The sequence below is a fragment of the Tamandua tetradactyla genome, chromosome 4 (assembly GCF_023851605.1).
Source record: "Tamandua tetradactyla isolate mTamTet1 chromosome 4, mTamTet1.pri, whole genome shotgun sequence".
NCBI classification, from domain to species: Eukaryota; Metazoa; Chordata; class Mammalia; order Pilosa; family Myrmecophagidae; genus Tamandua; species Tamandua tetradactyla.
The window spans coordinates 171,953,715-171,973,893 of record NC_135330.1 but is presented as its reverse complement, the minus strand read 5'-3'; the positions used below and the strand labels follow the sequence as shown (position 1 = coordinate 171,973,893).

The following is a 20,179-nucleotide window of genomic DNA, read 5'->3' as shown; positions in this document are numbered from 1 at the left end:
TATTCCCTCCCGGTTGAAAAAATGAGCAGTTCTTATCAATAATTTTTATCTACTTATTGATATTCTCTAGTTGATGTGACATTATCATATCTTTCCTTTACTTCTATAATCATGTTTTCTTTTACTTTTTTATAACATATTTGCAATGGCGATTTTAAAGTCTTTTTCTGTTAAATTTAAAACACATGGTTGCTTTCATAGGTAGTTTCTGTTGCCTGTTTTCCAGTGTTTTGGGTATTTCTTGGCATGTCTTGTCTTTTGTTGGAAACTGGGCATTTAAAGTGATACATTGTAGGATGCAAAGGTGGTTCAGAGGTAAAACGCTCACCTTCCATGTGACAGACCCAGGTTCGATTCCCAGACACGCACCAACCCTCCAAAAAGAGTAATACTTAGTAGTAAATAAAGTACGTGACCCCAGATGGAGCTTGTGGCTGTCTTTGGCTTATTTGTTTAGTGACTGGCTGGATTAATTTAGTAGAGTCTATTTTCTCCTGGTAGGTAAAGTTAAGACTCTTATGTTGCTACTGGAGAGAGTTGGGGGTGGGTGGGAACAGCGTTGGATATACCCACAGTAACCATGAACTACAATGGTTTTGGCAGGGCTTGACCTTCTCATTTCCCAACTACACCTAGCTGTTAAATCCACTAATTGCCAGCTGATTGCTCTACTGTTTTCAGTGGTGTCTTGGGTTATAAATTGCTCTGCAGACAAATCCCATCAAAATTTGGTCCCTTGAAGTAAGTCTGGAGATCGTTGTTTGCTATTTTTTTTCTGACGCTAGGAGTACTCTGCCTAGCTTTCTCTTTTCTCTGGCTCTTGTTTGCAAACTAACCAACCTACAGTTTAGCTTGCATCTCTGATGGATCTACAAATCTTCCATCAACTGCTTTCATCACAACCTCTACTGTTTTTGAAGAACAATTAGGCATGAACTTCTCAATGGCTCTGTTGCAAATGAGTCATTTCCTTTGGGATGAAATTAGGAGCTATCTATCTTAATACCTGCTCTTTCTCCCAGGCAAATTATCTAAACCAGGACTCTGGAGCTGGGGCTGGGGACACTGTCACATTTTTCTTTGAGTGATACTTTGGGAATTGAGTGCCTGCTGGAAGAAGAGGAAAGTAGCTTGAGGTCTTCTGTTTGCCTTTCCTATTGTGGAACTATCACTATGAGTTTGGGCAAGAATAAATGGAGACCCAGTACTCTCAGTAAGGCTACTCCAAAAATAGAACTTCTGTTTCATGAATGGAGCTTGAGTGGAAGAAGTGAGTGTCTACCTCTCAAGAAATTCACCCAGCAACAGGTAGCTCGAGGTTGGATGAGAAATGCAGATATCCTGCTCCTTCCATGGAGCAAGGCCCTGGATGTGGTCCTAACTGCACCAATTTGGAGTACAGTTTGTCTTGCTAATTGGGAGCGAGGAGGAAAGAAACAGCCTGTGTTCAAATACCATGACTCCATTTTCTTACTGAATTTTCATAGATTTTCTTGAATTGATATTTCTTCATTTGCTGCATGTCCACAGGACCATTTCCAGAGGCTTTAACAGGTTATTTTCAGTAATTTTCACCAGTTTTATTGGGGAGCAATTTCATGCTGTCATGCCAGAAGCTGATCTCTGTAATTTTACTTTTGAAGAATTGATATTGTATTGTCCACTGCTTATTCCATCCTATAACATGCCAAAGACTGACTTGGTGGCAAAAGAAACTAGTTTTCAGTGGGGTGGTATGTCTGAATGGGCACTGACATTATAATGGTTTGTGAAGAATATTTTCATATTATGATGACTTCTGCTCCGCGTAAGACCTCATAACTGTAAATACACATACTCAGCTAATGAGGATTCACACAGAAAATCAGTTAAAGGAATACTATATAGTATAAATGGAAAAAACTATAGATTCAATTATATATAATGAATTTCTTTGTGAAAAGCAAGCTAAAAGGAAAGAATAAACTGGGGGGGTGGGGGATGATCTGTGACACATCAAAGAGTTAATAACTTTTATATTAAAAAGTTAAAATTGGCAAGAAAAATCTAAAATCCCAACAGACAAATGGGCAAAGAACATATCCAACTGACAGAAATTAAACAATGAAATAACATTTAAAAAGCTAATCCTCAATAATAACTCCTGAAATGCCATTTAAATGAGCAGTAATAGCCCTTTTTTCATACTGCATTTGCAAAGCTTATTATTTAATTACGTAAGTTCATTGTTGGCAAAGATACAGGGGTGAACAGACTCCCTCACACAGCTAGATGGAATATAAAAAGTAATATTCATTCTGGAAAGCAATGTGCAAAACATATCAAGAGGACTTTAAAAAATTAATATTTTTGATTTAGTAATTAAGCTTTTAAGATTCTTTCTGATGGAAATAATTAGAAAACACAAAAAATATATAAAATGTTCACAGCATTAAAGAGAAAAGCTTTAAATATATATATGTCAAAATATTTAAACAGATTATATTATATCCATAACCACATAATAAGTAGTCACCAAAAACTGTATTTTAGAGGACTATTAAATGTTGTAGGAACGGTTCATAAACAAAGAGTAATTATAATCCTACCATCCACTGTGAACACTTTTTAATATAACCTATGTACATACAATCAATTCTATTACCATTTGGAAAACAGAAATAAAGATTTAGAGGGCTAAAATACATTTAAAAACCTACTTTGTCATCCACTGAATTTTAAGATCTCGTAATGCTTCTGTAAATTCTTCTTTTAAATCTTTTTCCTTTTCTGAATCCTTTTCTTTATCTTTGCTACCATTCTTAGTCTTTGTTGGTGGGGATATTAAGTAGTAATGAACAGGGATTATATCCTACGAATGTAGAAAGATAGATTAATATGCTTAATTTTATATATTTTATAATCATCTTCACTAACTGAGTATCACATGACATGGGCTATATATGAGTTGTGCTATATTGTATCGCAGATTCTGAAGTTCTTAATATTTCAAAAATTCCAAACTCTGATCAAAAAAAAATCTCTCAAATTTCACAGTATCTATGCTTCCAGTATCCCCCTTAAAACGAAGGAATTGAGGACAAACTTTTCTCTATCTGACCATACTTGGTATGTTTAGTTTTACTTGACAGACTGATGACAAAATATATTCAAGAAGTATAAGAAATTTATGTGGAAAATTTTCACATTTTTATCTGAGAAAGGAAGAAAATAAATTAAAAACTATTTTTAGATTTTTAAATCTATTTTTTCAGAGCAGTTATAGAAGTATCATGCTGAAAGTACAGAGCACCCATCTACCTATCTCCCATACACAGTTTTCTCTATTATTAACATTTTGCATTAGTGTGGTTACAAATGATAAGCCAATATTATAATCATATTATTAACTATAATCCATACTTTAGACTATGGTTCAACTTCAGTGTTATACAGTTGTTTTTAATTTGTATCATGGTAACATACATACAATATAACATCATAATATTTTATATCTTAAGAAGGGCAGAAATAAGTTAAAATCTTTCTTAAAATATTCTCTCTTCTAAGTAAATTCAAAGAGGAATTCATTCCTTCATTCATTTCACAGGATTTATTGAGCCCCTACAGTGTACTAGGAAATGTTCTAACTGAGGCGAAAACCAAAACAGAAGAGATGTTTCCTTGTCCTCAGGGAACATACATTCTAGTGGGGGGAGAGAGGCAATAAAAACATAAATAAATAAATAATTTCAGATAGTGATGTGATGAAAATAAAACAGAATTTTCTTCTGTTTTATTCTTCTAGATAGTGACTTTATTTTTTATAGTAAAAAATATATATATTTATATTTCTTCTGTTTTATTCTTCTAGACAGTTCTAGATAGTGACTACTAAAGGTAAGCTGGGGAAACCAATTTAGATAAAACCGCACTGAGGAGGTAACGATCTGAGACCTGAATGAAGGGAGGAAACCCACCCACTCCAGGAATTAGTATTTGAAGGTAGAAGATAAAACAGCTTTAAAAACTTGGGCTTGGTATATTGTAAGCACAGTTGTAGGTACGGAGCAGATGGACAGGGACTATAATAAGTAGGGTGGGTAGATAGAATATGGTAAGAAATATAGATTTCATTCTAAGCACAATTGGACGCCGACCAGGAGTTTTATGCAAAGAGTGATGTGATTAGAAATTGTTTTCTTTTTGTTTAATGATTCTGGATACTGTATGGATTAAAACATTTGTTTTTAGTAATTGTGATGGCTAGGTTCTCGTGCCATATTGGCCAGGTGATGGTACCTAGTCGTTTGGTCAGGCAAGTACTGGCCTAATTATTACTGCAAGGATATTTCCTGGCTGTTGGATAAACCAAGGCTGGTTTATTAAAACATGTTAGTTGATTGCAGTTGGGGTAGATTACATCTGCAATCAACCAAGGGTTAGCCTCCCACAAATGAGATAACCCAGTCAGCTGGATTTGATCCAATCAGTTTAAGTCTTTAAGGGAGAAGAGAGAATTTTCACTCCTTCAGCCAGTGAGCCTTTCCTGTGGAGTTTGTGGAGACCCTTCATTGGTGTTGCCAGCCTTGACTACCCTATGGACTGTGGACTCTCGCATTTCCACAGTTGCATGAGACAGTTTCATAAACCTTATATTTACAGATAAATCCTGTTGGTTCTGTTTCTTTAGAGAACCCTGACTAATTCAGTAATGCCCAACACTATTTGGAGATTGGGTTGTAAAGGGCAACAATGGAGGCAGGCAAACAAATTTGGAAGCAAATCCAGAAGTCCAAACAGTGCCTTGGACTAAAGAATGAGCAAGAGGATGGAAGAACATGAATAGATTTGAGATACTCTTTGAAGTCAGAACCAATAGGTCTTCCTGGTTATATTTAAACCTATGGGATGAATGAAATACAAGCTAGGAAGTAAAGAGAAAAAAGAATAAGTCTCGGTCTTGATTGAAAGCATTCCAATAATCTAGATTTTCTGAGAGCAAGAAAGAGAAAACAAAAAGAATCTAGGATCACAGACACCTTGAGAAAAAAAAGCGTCATGAAAGAGGGAATAATCAACTGATGACTGATGCTGAGAGGTGGTATAAGATGGGCAAACAGAAACTGTAAAATTTGGCATCTCAGAGGTTGCTGGTAACCTCAACAAAGGCAGTTTTAGTATAATAGTGGGGAGAAAAGGCTGTTCAGAAAAGAATTGAGGAGTAAATGGGAGGTGGACAAATTTACATAATTCTTTTGAAAAGTTTTGTCCTGATGATAACAGAAATGAAGCATAATTACATTTATTCTATTCTACTATCAAAATACTAATACATAAGCCCTTACTTATAAAAAGTGTGATGGTTGTTTATGTGTCAATTTGACCGGGCTACAGTACCTACTTATTTACTCAAACACCCAATCTAGGTGTTGCCATGAAGGTATTTTGCAGATGCAGAAAACATCTGCAATCAGCTGAGAGTATCCTTGAGTAAGGCCTATCCAATTTAACCTATAGATTTTGGATTTGCCAGTTCCAACTGTAAGAGGCAATCAATTCCTTAATTGATATATATGCATATATTTCCTATTTTCTGTTTCTCTGGAGAAACCCTGTCTGAAACAAAAGATAATGCATTATCTGGGAAATTAAATCACATTACAAATACTTGCTAGATATATATGTTTTGGTAGAACAACCAGATGTCTTAATTTATAATAATTAAGTCAAATTTTCAAATTATTTCTTTACATTTGTATTTAAAAAGCTGCTACATTAAAATTTTATATTATTTTAATTAACAAAGCTTCAAAAACTGGAACTAATTATGCTACCAAAAAGACTTCTACTAGATAAAACTTCATACAGGTTGAGTAAAAAATAAAATCACAAGGCCCCATTTCCCCTAAAATAGAATTTCTAGGTATGAATCCTATAAATATATCCATTTTAACAATTTTAATAATCAACCTATAATTGGGGGTACAAAATAACTATAATAGTAAATATTAGGATCTTCTGTTAAAGTCCTCATAGTACTCCCAACAGAAAACAATAACAAGTATTTTCACATGACTCAGTAAAAGCATGACACCACTTTAATGCACAATAATCAAACAAGTACGTTTTTAGCCATCAGGTGTCACTTTCTTTCTGAGGTCAGGGAGCCAGAGTCTGTAAACAAAGACCTTGAAGAAACAAGAAACCTAGAAAAGGGCTCTTTCCAGACTCCTGCCACCTATCCTTCTCTTCTCCTTCCTGTCCAGAGTGAGGTTCACTCTGCTAGGAGGGCACACTGTCCTTGGCAAAACCAAGTTAAGATGTTTGCAAAATTTGAGTTCATAATTTATCACCAAATTTGTAAAGAAACAGTTTGCTTCAGTGTTATCTGTATAGAATTATCTGTATAGAATAGATAGCATACCTAAGAACTAAAAGTGATAAATGGCTTCCAACACTTACTGTTAATATACATTTCTAACCTCTCTTTGGAATCATGCTTCATTATCATTGATGACAACTTCCACTAATTAAAAAATTAATGTGTGCCTTCCTTGGTCTCTCATGCCTCTTATTCAAGGAGAGGGCACAGTACCTCAGTGTCGAACGCCTACATGTTGCTAGACAAGTCCCCTTCTGAAATTCAGAGTCAAGATACTTGCTAATAAGGTTTTAATACAGAAGAGAGAAAATATGAACTGAATTTAAAATAAGCAATCCATTAAAATTTTTATGATTAAAAATTAAATCTAACAAAAGCCTATAAAAATGGGAAGAAATCATTTATCACAGCAATCATAAACTATCACTAAAAGCACAAGAGACAAGGAATATCTATGATGAAAGATTTTACAAAAAACACCAATCAGCATTTTATATATTAAATACATCAAATTAACAATTATAATAGCAGTATTTCATAAAATATTTCAGGGCAAGAAATTTTTATCATTAAAAATTATGAACATGATAGCTTAAATTCTCAATCAAAAGAAAATGGCATTATTTTTTATTCACATTATCAGAGTCATTTGTTTTTATCCACATGTTTTACAATTTACTTCTCAAGGGTTTACAACACTGTCAATTTAACAGAGATGATTTTATATCATTAAATCTTAGGAAATCATGATTAGGTTTTAAAGACATTCAAGAAGAATCTTCTGAGCAGAAATACTTCAAACAGCTCCCTAGAGTAGATACCTAACAGTAAGTTTTTTCTTTTTATATTATTCTAGCTCTTCACAAAGTATTTTAACGATGTTCAAATTAAGTATTATTTAGAAACTCAAAACTATCTGCCAAACCAATAATTATTCTTAGGGCAACACGTCATAACACCATTTAAATTTTGGTTCCCAAATTCCAAGTTCCTTAGTTCTTCAATAACTGTAAATTCAAAATTTTAGTAACTTCATAATACTAAAACAGTTATGTTAAAGATTAAAATCCTATGTTGAATTTTATTCCATTTTCCTTCTAATGCTGGTCATGCTCTATAAAATGAATTTACATGGCCCACAAATGGGTCTAGACACTCAGTTGAGAACTACTGATCTATAGAGAAGCAGATGTTCCTATATTTGGAAAGATAACTCAGAGTAGTGGATTTTGTTTGAATAAAGTGGTTATCATTATGTAATAGTGTGGATTTTGAGGTGACTTCTTAAAAAATTTTTTTATGGGGAGGCATTTTAATAAAGGAATTTTACTTATTAAAAATATTGATTGCTAAGTCCCACACCATATGAATTAAGAAAAATAAAGCTATCTTTTACTATATCTTAAAATACGAATTCTCCCTCTGCAACCCTTACTGTTGGACTTCAAGAAACCACTAAAGTGCTGAATGATGTCAGTAGCTTCTTCATCAAAGAGCTCATCAATGTGTATTCCTTTCTCACAAGTATACATGAAGCATATTTTTCTTTTTTTGAGTTAAATTTGACTTTAAAAGTTATCAAGGATTGCAAGGAAGTGTAACATCTCTTACTATTTATGGTTTTAAAATCTGTTTGTGCTTTTATTACAAACTTTAATTTTTGTTCAACAGTCCTTATTTTTGTTCCTGTTATATGTTCATTGCTTTCTGTCTCTGATCTTCCAGCACTAAGAAGTTGCAAGACCAAGGAACAATAATTTTATTTCAAAAAGCTGGAATACTTTATTAAAAAAAAAAAATCACTCAATACAAGAATATTTTTAGACTCTGAAAATAATTACGTGCTTTATCCTAATCGCTAAAAAAAAAATCATTCCTCTCTCTATAGGATTTTAGATATACAAAACTTCTATTACTATTCCTTGGTATCATAACCGTAGTTAAGAAATGAATAGCATTACAATTTTTTCTATATACATATAGACGTATGCAACTTGTGAAAAAAAAATTTAGAAAGATAGTAGGCCAACACTGATTATAGGTATAGCTGACAGAACTTAAAGAAAATTAAGGGGAGGATTTTTTTCCCCAGATTTATAATAGTGACAGAAAAAGTTTAAAATGCAAATAAGGCTTTACGACATCTTTTTTTTTTTTTTTTAAATCAGTACCTTTTTAAACTTTCCTTGTCGTTTTGCTGCAGACTGCCCCTGGGAGTTAGAATGACATTCTGTAAGAAAACATGCATAATCTACACAGGATGGAGACACCATTCTAATTTTCTTCCAGTTTATGTTCCACCTGTATGTATCACAGGACTCAGAAGGGTCAGGTCTATGATCAAAATGGCATGTTTTAAAGGAAAGCAACATTGCCACTTTAATGAAAATCCACTCAAATATGGTTTTCCTAAGGGCAAGTGTTATTCAACTTCTTATTTAAAAAAATGAATAGAGATCCATTTATTATAAAAAATTTTGAAAACATTAAACTTAGCTGACAGTCTGTAGAGTCTGATTTTAAAGGATGTCACAACAACACATACCTATGTATTCTTATAAAAAACATCAAGATTACCGTGAAAATCAAAGTGAAGCAAAATTAAATTATCTTGCTAATTACCAAAAACATAAGACATGCAAAATTACTAAGGTATCATTAAACAATACAAAACTAATTAATCTGATAGTTTTAGGTTTTTGCTTTCTCCTAAAAAAACCTCCCCTGATAATAATAACTATAGTCAATCCCAAAAGCGCCTAACAATTTCACAGTTGCCTCTGAATTGCTGAATGCAAACTTTTAATAAGAATGTTTAGCTATTATCTTCCTTGCAAGGAAATGGACTCTTCAGAAGAGTGACCTGGGTGAAACATATACTTTTCATGAAATGAAAATATGTATTTTCCATGAAATGAAATCCACAAAAAAGACTACCAGGATATCTCACTTAAAACAGTGCATCAATGCATTGCATTATCATTAACTACTGATGTTTTCAAATTATACAAAAGTATGTATATGTAAATAGCATAAACTGCAAGGAGACCAAAGAAATGGCAGTGCAAACAGCTTTTACTAAGAACAAAATCCCCAAGTTATGCCTCTATGAACAATGGCTTTTGGTTTAAGAGTGGCAAGAAATAAATATAACTTTTATGACATATATGAGCTGCTCATTTTGGCAACTTTTTTTCCAGTATTAGGTGGTAAACTTAACTGCTTAAGAATTATTGCTAGAGAACTACAAAGATGTGAGAATGACAATTTTTAATGGCATTATGACAAAAGTTGATGGATCCACAGAAAAACATTCTCATAATAATTTTATAATTAAATTGCAGATATAAAACTAAAATGAGCTCTTACAAAAAATGCAAAACTTATCTTTAAAATAAAACAACCAGAAACATGCTTTTAATAAAAAGCATAATTCTGAAAATTCTAACACAAAGTGAAAAGAAATACCTCATTTATTTGTATAATTATACAAAATTCCAACAAGAGAAAGGTCTGTACTGATGTTTAAAGTATTGTTCATAAGAAATTAGTTGTTTTGGCTAGTTTTTGAAACAACACAGGAGAAAATTATTTATTTTTATATCTGTAATGTTAAGGCCAAAAGTCCATAAAATGCTCTAAAAACCCATTTAACTAAGACATGTATGACTTGAACCTACATACAAAAGAACACATTTAGCAGGAATTTCAAATACAGTAGCCATGCCAAAGTAGGACAGGTTCAGAGCCTGAGGACTTAAAAAGGAATACTAAATATTTTTAAACCATGACACATTTAAAAATACAACCAAATATTAACAGACTTTTACTATTAACTTGGGAATAACCTATTAAAATTTTTTTCCAGATATATCTTTTTGTTTACCCATTCTGGAAGTGGATTTAATTCCTATCTTTAAGGAAACGGAAATTTTGGAATAGGGTAATTCCAGTATATAAAAACTAATACTTACAGCTTTCTTTCCAAGTTCAGTCTTTGACAATGTTAAGGATCCTAGAAGGTAGCATCCAGGTCCTGCACCTTTAGGAATCCTAATAAGAAAATCAAGAGAGAGAAAGAGAACGAGAGATAGAGAGAGGGGGAGGCAACAAAGGAGAAAGTTTCACAAAGATAAGTAAGGAGAAAAGAATCAAAACAATTCCACTCTGAAATAATTCTCATGGCTAAGATTTCAAAAATCAAAGGGAGAAGTAACCTCAGCCTAAAATAGTAACAATGACAATGTTCTATAAATTCAGTCTAATGTAAGGAATGAACATTAAAAAATTAGACTTAATAAGATGGGCATTAAGTATAAGGAAGTTTATTACTTACTTATCATCAGGTAAGGAAGTAACAAAGAATGGCTGGTTGTATTTGGGTGGTAATGTCAAATTGCTTGATTTCTTCTTTCCTAGAAGTGCAAGACTATGATTTTCATGAATATCTAAGCTCAAGGTATTAGATAACCTATGAGAAACAATAAACGGAAGATCTTTAAGACGGTCCAAATCACTGATCTGCTCATGACGAATCTGTAGTCGAATTGTATAATCTCCTTTCTCCAATTTCAGAGAGTACTAAAAAAAAAAAACAACAACAACACAACAACACATTTGGGAAAAGTAAAGTTTAACCAAATAAAATGAAGTCATGGCAAGAAGAAACAGGAATAATTGTCATTTAAAGAGTGCTTAAAATATGTGAGGTAAAATGCAAGTTAATAAACATACAAGTATATACACACAAATTTCTTATTTTGCAAGTGAGCAAACAGGCTCAGAGACATAAAACTGCCCAAGGTTACACATAAACTGTAGGCTGGTCGAGTTGAAGTCATGCCTGACTCCAAAGTCCTCATTATTTCCACAACAGAGTAATCCCATACTTTCTTATCTAAATCAATGACTGCTGGAGAATGAGAAAAGCAATGATTTTCTACTTCATGGGCACTAGCAAAACTAAACCATGGCAAGCAAAGAATAATAAAACAGTATAATAACTAAGGTGTGCTATGATTGCTAACACACACAAGTGTCAATATGAATGATGTCTGGTAAACTTGACATTAGAACTAAAATACCAGACTCTTTTTATCGCAGACAAGAAAAACTGGAAGCCAGCAGTGATCAAGGAATAACAATTTATTATTCTCCATCTAGTTAATACAGGCAAGAGAATGGGATGAAGAAAAAAACTTGAAAGTTCTAATAAATAAACTGAAGACACCTATCTTAACATATAAACTGCCAAATAATTATATAATAGCACATAAATTTTATTTAAAAAATCCTAAAGGCTCCAAATTCAAATTCTAATCTTTAGTAAACCCTATATTCTCCCCTCTTAAGAGGAACCTCTGCTCTTTTCCTCCTAAGCAACCCCCTGCCACTTCCTTTGTCATGTGTAATACAGTAATTTAAGCCTTATTGTTTACGAAGAATCTAAATCACTTAAACCACAGCTCAATATCTGATTTCACGTTGGCTCTAAGAGTTACAGGGAAATCGGTGATTTCCAGGGCTGCCTTAAAGGAGGCTATTTTATAGACTGTGTTCAAGAAGAAATACTTAACAAAAATAACTTTTATCATTGTATAAAAACAAGGTTATTTGATTAATATCTTTGAAATTGGATACGGTAGTAGTTAATACCACCAAAAAGTGGGTGGGACCAAATACAAAATAATCAGAACCACACATATATCATAATAGTTCTAGGTGTTAAATATGTACTGGGATTAATTTTTACTCACCACTACCTTCTCTTAAATTTACACACAACAGTGCATATTTGAAATAAAGTTCATATAAAGTAAATACGTCAAGCTGCAGCCAAAATATACGTAAGCATTTATATAAGAAATTAAGAAGAAAAAAAGGCAAACAAAATAGTAAACAAAAAAAAAAGCTGCAGAGTATCTAGGAAAATACCAAGTTCTCCAAGTAAACAGGACCTCAATCTCTCTATCCCTTGGCTACTACTGTAGTGCTCTCTTTATGAAATTTATACTTGAGATCATTTCAAGGTGCTTACCTATTTCTGACCATTTGTTTTAAACCTTCAGATAGGTGGATACAGAATGGAGGAAGGAAGGAGAAATACTAAAAATAAAAAGCTAGGCTGGTAGTGTCTTCAAGTGTCATACCTGTGCTCCTCTACCCCAAAACTTGACTCAGTTAAACTTACAGGGCTAAGCCAGTTGTCAGACTGTTCTATGACAACTACAAAAAAACAAACAACAAAACTGAGCTTCTAACAGTTTGTGAAAGTTCTGAATGTAAAAACTTTAAAACAAAAAATAAGGAATAACCATAACAAGAAATCAGGGATTCATCGGTTTAAGAAACAATGATTACTTCTAAAAATTACTGTCAATTTTATACCTGATGTGGATAAGCATCGCCTGAACCCATCTGTCTTTTATTCTGGTCAAAAATAATCCACAGTTGGCTGTCAAATTCAGATTCATATAATAATTCACAAAGTAGCGGGCAGCTTGGAGTTACTTCCCCACTCTTGGGCTATTGAAAACAAGAATGATTACTTGAAATGGTTTACATATATTTCCAATACAGATTTGTATGATGCTAGGCTTTTTATTCAAAATGTAATGCTTTCTTGCAGTAAATAACTTTAAAAAAGCAGGATACCCAGTATGCTGACAAAAGTGAAAGGCACTTCTTTCTTATTTTTGAAACCGAAAATTGCAAACCTAGCTATCTGTATTCTTTAATAAAACATATATTTCTCATAACCTCTTACTACCTTATAGAATTGAAATTTGACAATTTGCTGAAATCAATCCTCTCCCTAACATTAAAAGCAAATTCACATTGTGGTTCAGAAAAAGAGTTTCATTGAAATCTTATTGATCATACATAAAACTTTTTGAACTGACATTTACACTGGTCTCAGCTACCATTCATTGAACCAACTATTTTGATCTTTTACTGTTCCAATGCCTGTTTCACAGAAACCAATCAGGTTCAGTATCATAATCAAAAGGCATTTGGTATTTGTAAGACATCTAGTTGGGTATTACTAGGATCAGGTGAATACAAAATATAAAAATTAAGGCTTAACAACCTGACTACCACTAAATTAGAATGTGTGATTTCAAAGCTGAATGGTATTTAAACAACTACAAATTATAATCTCTTTAAGAATAATCCCAAAGTTATCAATGTTAATTACTTGATTCTATTTCAAATACTTACTTTATACACAGTTCTTCCACTCTAGATTTTATGGTTCACAAACAAACATAAAAAAGTCCATGTAAAAGTGTATTTTATTATAAAAACACTTACTTGATGAAAGTTATATGTCAGAATCATTTCATAAAGTTGACGATTATTTGGTAAAACATCTCTTGATCCTAAAGGTTTTGTTTTTGCACTCAGTGGGCTGTAATCAGGTAATTGCATAAATCATTTGATTCAAGAATTCATTTACTGAGACAAATAAAACTATAAGTAACAAAATCTATAATATATTAAAAGTGACAAATGAGCATTCCTAAAAATGTCCTTCTGGTATATTTTATAATATCTTAATATTTATATTATGCTTCTTAATCAACTGAAGCATAGTAATACACACAGTTCAAATTTTGCAATAAATATTATTACAAAGATAATTTCTTCATGATTAAACATTCTCAGATGTCAGCAAATAGTTCTTAGTATAATCAAACCCAAAGACTGGAATTGTCAATCCCTAGCAATGTTGAAGTGACAGGCTGTCTTGGTTTGTATCCTTCATGTCCAGAGGCAGATGCTGCACAGCTCAAAGCACAAGTCTCATCAGGCATCACGTAGGTGCTTGTTACAAGCCAGGTGTCACATTCAGCACTTTACCAACATGTTATTTAATATTTACAGTAAGTTTCTGAACTAAGTTATTATAATATAGATTTTACAGAAAAGAATATTAAGAGCAGAGAAAAATAACTTTGGAATATAGTTAAAAATACAAGTAAAAGTTAATCTACTGCTCTAAGCTTATCCCAGGTTTGTTTTTTTTTGTCATGGGCAGGCACTGGGAAATGAAACTGGGTCTCTGGCATGGCAGGCAAGAAGTCTGCCTCCCAAGCCACTGTGGCCCGCCTTTATTCCAGTTTTTGAGATGGGGGGACTTAAGATACAAGTTGGATATACTTTGAAAAATTGTAACTTAAAATTCTTATTGATAATTGTAGAAGGAATTATAGTTTTAGACATTACTGTGCCACTGAATACTATCCCTAATTGGTTATGTTAAGACATTTATTATAGGCTTCATACTGATATGAATTAAGATTGATTAACCAATAAAAAATCAGGTATCTTTATAATACAGTGAGTATGCAAATAGGTCAGGTGCCCTACTTTTGTACAGAGAGCCAATGGGGCATAAACATTAGACTATGCAAGTTTCTAACATTTGATGAAAATTTTCAGTATTGCAAATGAATGGAAAAGTATTCACAAAATAAAGTCAGGAAGAAAGCTAATTTGTTAATTTTTGGCAAGAAATAAAACGTTAATGCCAAAAAATCTACTGTAACTGTTCATGACTGAGATCAACTATCACAATCTTCCATCCTTAACCTTGTTGGTCAGGTAGAAGAGTGAGGCTGGAAGCTTATGTGGGGCTGTTGCCCAAGGACCAGTGAGGATTTCTGCTCTAGAAAATCACAAACTGAATTCATCTCCAGCATTCTGATGGATTGAAAAAAAAAAAAGAATCCCTGCCCCTACATCAATATTCAACATCTCCAACCCTTAAACATCTAGAGATACCGGAGTGTTTGGACCCAGTTCTTCAAAGTTATGCAGGGAGCCAGATCTTCATATTTCAAGGAAGACTGAACATCAAAACGGTTAATTCCTTCTGATGCATGCTACAAAGGATATCAAATTAAGTTTCACCAATTTTATTAAACATGAAATTATTTTTAAACATAATTAAACATCTAAAATAAATGCTTCTAATGCAAAGTTTATAAGCACCCATGAAGAAAAATCAGTTATTTTCAGAATCATTGATAATTTCTCCATTAAAATTTAAATCCAACTAATGAGATTATTTTTAAGCAACACAAATAACTGACATTAAAAATGATGGAGTGACCAAAAGGGGGAAAAGAAATGTAATAAAATAAGGTATCAGCAGCTGAGAGACTTCAAATAGACTTTGAAATGCACATTTCAGCTAGATGTTGTTATTTACCATGGTTTGCCAAACTCAACCAAAACCATTCCTGTCAAATCTCAAGAACACCTAGGGCTCTATCTGAGATATGACAAAAGTCTCAAGCACTATGTTTACTTTCCAGAAACCTACAATCTCCATAGGAGTTCCCAGGATAGACAGGTCCTGAAACCCAAAGGGGCCTGCCTCTCCAGAACATCAACTAATTCCATCCCCCATCCCATATCAATGACAACCTTTCAGCTTGAAAAAGTAAGAATGGGCATAGCCAAAATACCTCTAAAGATTGTAGAAGGATCAAAGGAGGAGGAGGAGGTATAACAGAGAAGATGGGATATAACAAGTGAGTATGACAGCTGAATCATTATACTGGTATTTCTTTTAGTTGCCAGTGTTTTGGAGCAGCTAGAAGGAAAAACCTAAAATTGTGGGGGTACTACTGTTAACCTATACCAAACTCTGAAATTTGTTTTATAACCCCTTGATACAATGTACTTTGAAATGTAATGCTTTTTGCATGTACGCTATATTTCACAATTAAAAAAAGAGAAAAGAAAAATGATGCAAATGTCATGGAACTTACAATGTTTAATTGAGACGCAGTACAAACTATCCCATGGAAAGAAACGGTATAGTCAATATTGACATCACTAAGACTAGCCCACCAACGAGCAATGCAAAATTCAATTGCTTTCCCACCCTGCAAAAAAAAATAAAAAATAGACAAGTAAATCCTTTTGTTCAATTTTCCTCAAATTAGAGAGTAAAAATACTAAATATTTCACAACAATTCTATGCTTTCAAATTTTCCTACTTCTAAAGTGAGAAAAATCAAAATAAATTGTTAGATATGCTTGTAATACAAATGAGTTGGCTAAATGGAGTCCACGTATTTAAACACACACAGCTATTTACTCATTATCCTATATTTCTTGTTATAAAATATCTGAGGCAGCTTTTGAGAGCACATATAAGAGTGAAAAATAAAGTGTAATGAAAAATAGGACCAAAGGAAAAATAATTAAGAACAATGACAAGAAAAAGGATATTATAACCTTATAATATGTGTGAACTTGGCTAGGTTACAGTAGCCAGCCATTTGGTCAAGCAAGCACTGACCTGATTGTAGCCTTGAAAGTTATTTTATAGATGGATTTGTATTTATAGTCAGTTGATTGCATCTAGGGTTGATTATACCTGCAATCAACAAATGCAATATATCCTCAGTAAAAGAGGAGTCTCCTCATCCAATTGGTTAGAGGATGTAAAAGCTAGAACTGAGGATTTCAGAAACCAAAAAAAAAGAATTTCTACTTCTATTTCAGCCAAACAGCTAATGGGGAATTCAACTTCAACTCCATAGAAGTTTCTAACTCATACTTGCCAATCCCAATGAACATGTGAGCCAATTTCTGTAATATATCTAATACAGACATATTTCCTAACAATTCTGTTTCTCTGGAGAACCCTGACCAATATATAAGACATATTCAAATAGCCACAATTTAGTTTCAGGCTCAGAGGTGCCTGACAACCAAAGCAAAATGAAATTATGGTCACTTACATATTTCTCCCAAACTTGAAAAAACATAGGAAGTGTGATGGTTTGAAAGGATGTATGTAAAGGCAACAGTTTCTTCTAATCCCTATTCAGTACTGTATGTTTGAAACTGTAATTAGATCATCTCCCTGGAGATATAACTTAGGGAGTCACATCGTGATGTGATCTTGGCGTGATCTCAAGTGATCAAGAGCAGTTGTTAAACTGGATTAGGTGGAGATGTGTCCCCACCCATTTGGGTGGGTTTTTGATTAGTTTACTGGAATCCTATAAAAGAAGAAACATTTTGGAGGCAGCTGGAGATTCTTAGAGAGCAGAGAATGAAATAACCACGAGAAAAAGAGTCTACCAGCCAGCAACCTTTGGAGATGAAGAAGGAAAACACCTACCGGGGAGCTTCATGAAACAGGAAGCCAGGAGAGAAAGCTAGCAGATGATGCCATGTTTGTCATGTGCCTTTCCAGATGAGAGAGAAACCCTGACCTTGTTCGCCATGTGCCTTTCCAGATGAGAGAGAAATCCTGATTGTGTTTGCCATGTACCTTCTCACTTAGGAAAGTAACCCTGAACTTCACCGGCCTTCTTGAACCAAGGTATCTTTCCCTGGATGCCTTTGCTTGGACGTTTCTATAGACTTATTTTAAATTGGGACTTTTTTTCAGCCTTAGAACTGTAAACTAGTAATTCATTAAATTCCCCTTTTAAAAACGTATTCTATTCCTGGTATATTGCATTCTGGCAGCTAGCAAACTAGAACAGGAAACAAAGCTGCCCCTTGCCCTGAATTTTAAATTAAGTTTTTCAGTAATCAGTGTATTAGTAAGTTTAAAAAGATGAACCAAACAACAGTGATATGCACAAGAACATGGTTTAAAGTAATCTGAAACTATAATAAATATGGGAAAGATATTGGAAAAGTTAAGAAAAAATATCAGTACATTCACATCTATGAAGGACTAATCATTTCTAATATTATACACAAGAATGCAGTAACAGGCAGAGCTGCCATATTTGATGTAATTTAAGTGTGAAGCAATAGCAGTTTCACCTATAAAGCATGGTTCCTCAAAAAAAGAATGTTAAAATAACCTAAATGACATTTAGCTAAACACTACATAATCTAATGTATTTATGAAGAAACTATCTCAAAGTCCAAATTACAAATTGTCAGAACCTATCAGATTAGTGCTTTTCTTTGTCTGAAGGAAAAAAAAAGAGGTAAAAACAGATTAATACTTACCTCCAATTCAGGTTCAGGTATTTTTTTTTTTTTTTTTTGGCATGGGCAGGCTCTGGGACTCAAACCCAGGTCTCCGGCACAGCAGGCAAGAATTCTGCCACTGAGCCACTATTGTACTGCCCGGGTTCAAGTATTTTGATTAGAGTACTTACCTACCTACTTCATTTATTTGGCATTAATAGAATATACAGAACCAATGTACTCTGAATACAAACTATAAAATTAAATAAATAAAATACCTAGTCTAAGCCTATACCAAGAAGGAAAAGAAAGTACTTTAGAATTTCCACATGTTATTTAAACTTACTAAGACAGGAAAAGCTTCAGTCAGTGTTCCTTTTTCTGGAAGGGAACAAAATTTATAGAATTCATGACTTCGATATGCTCTTTGTTTCACAAGCTGCACGGCATGAAGAACAAATTTGGCCGAAACCTCAGAAGAACATGAACACACTGTAATTTCTATAACAAGGGAAGAAGCAAAGTTTTAAAATGGATAAAACTTTAAAATAGATGAAATATTTTCAATAATTCCTGTTTAGGGAATAACAAATCAAGAATAAAATGATATACTCAAATGAAATATGCTTATTTCCTTATAAACAAATTATTCAGAAAATATTAATAAAGCTGAAGGGACAAGATTTAGGTGTGGTTAGTCAATCAGCATTAAAATTGACAACCACTATGCTGGAAACATCATGAAACAGCAAGCTGTCTATAGATGCACATATAATTACCCTAATAATGTAGATTTAAAAACCCCTCCCGCCTGTATCTCAACTCAAACTTTCCCTCTCATTTTAGCTAAAAATCACTCAAATTGCAACAAACAGGATTATAATTTTGGAAACCTCTATTTCATCTCCTATCTAAATTCCATTAGTATTTATTCCTACAACTTCACTGCTAATTTTCTTAGCTTTTGCCACTTACTCTATTTGCATTCTGTTTGCTTCTAGAAAACATGACTATGAGAACTTTACAAGCTTAGCTTTATTTTTAGGCAGAGATGGAAATAGGACAAAATCCTTTTGAAGCAAGATCAGCAGCTGATCTAAAAAATCCTTGTTCTAATTTGAGGGAACTAAAGCAAACCTCAATTCTCAGTTCTCTAAGGACAAAGTTGGCACATAGTTTTTGAACCTAAACAATTTGCTAAGAATTCAAAAACTAGTTTTAAGACAACATTTCTATTTATTGGAAAGAGGAATTATCTATATAGTACATTTCTAATCTAAGACTGCTAAATGCTTCTGAGCTAGTTCCATTCTAAGCCATCATATAAATTCTTATAAAAAACTATTTTTCAATAGCAGTCTAACTAAATAACAAGGGCATTATGATTACTAAAATTAACCATAGATTTAATTCTTTAGTATCATTAATGTACACTTTCCAAAGCCACTGTAATGGACATTTAAGAGGCACTATGTGAACGGTACCACAGAGTTGCTCAATGCAGCTGATGCTCTAACCCCAGAAGAATCACCAATTGTATAAAAGTGATCTCAACATGTATGTCCTATATAGCAGGTGATTTATAAAATCTCTAACACTTATGTTAACCTGAAAACAATACTTTCAGCTTGAACAGAATATCAGATAGTTACTAAATCCAGACTTTTTATCTCCAAAGCCTGTGCCCTTTCAACTATTCCACGTCACCTTCTTACCCAGGTTTTGCTGACTGCAAAATAAGGAGTTTGGACTAGAGCCTCCTAAGGCACCACCTATGCGAAAAAGCCTCTGCAAGCAGGGTCCTTTCTTATAAGTAGAAAGCAAAAGTCTGAAAAAACAGGCCACAGAACTTAT

At 33.3% G+C, this 20,179-nt stretch overlaps 1 protein-coding gene across 3 annotated transcripts in view; it reads right to left on the bottom strand.

Moving 5' to 3' along the window:
* Window positions 1-20,179, bottom strand: part of TPP2 (tripeptidyl peptidase 2) — a 101,852-nt gene that overhangs the window by 17,175 nt on the left and 64,498 nt on the right. For 2 of the 3 annotated variants that reach the window (XM_077158617.1, XM_077158615.1), the window contains exons 17-25: window positions 18,672-18,826; window positions 16,147-16,263; window positions 15,152-15,252; window positions 13,679-13,775; window positions 12,752-12,889; window positions 10,701-10,945; window positions 10,339-10,417; window positions 8,536-8,574; window positions 2,700-2,851 (exon numbers count right to left, since the gene is read on the bottom strand). In XM_077158617.1, coding sequence (XP_077014732.1) covers window positions 2,700-2,851; window positions 8,536-8,574; window positions 10,339-10,417; window positions 10,701-10,945; window positions 12,752-12,889; window positions 13,679-13,775; window positions 15,152-15,252; window positions 16,147-16,263; window positions 18,672-18,826 — 1,123 coding nt within the window. The remainder of the gene's footprint in view (window positions 1-2,699; window positions 2,852-8,535; window positions 8,575-10,338; window positions 10,418-10,700; window positions 10,946-12,751; window positions 12,890-13,678; window positions 13,776-15,151; window positions 15,253-16,146; window positions 16,264-18,671; window positions 18,827-20,179) is intronic. The other variant, XM_077158616.1, reaches the window with a different exon arrangement.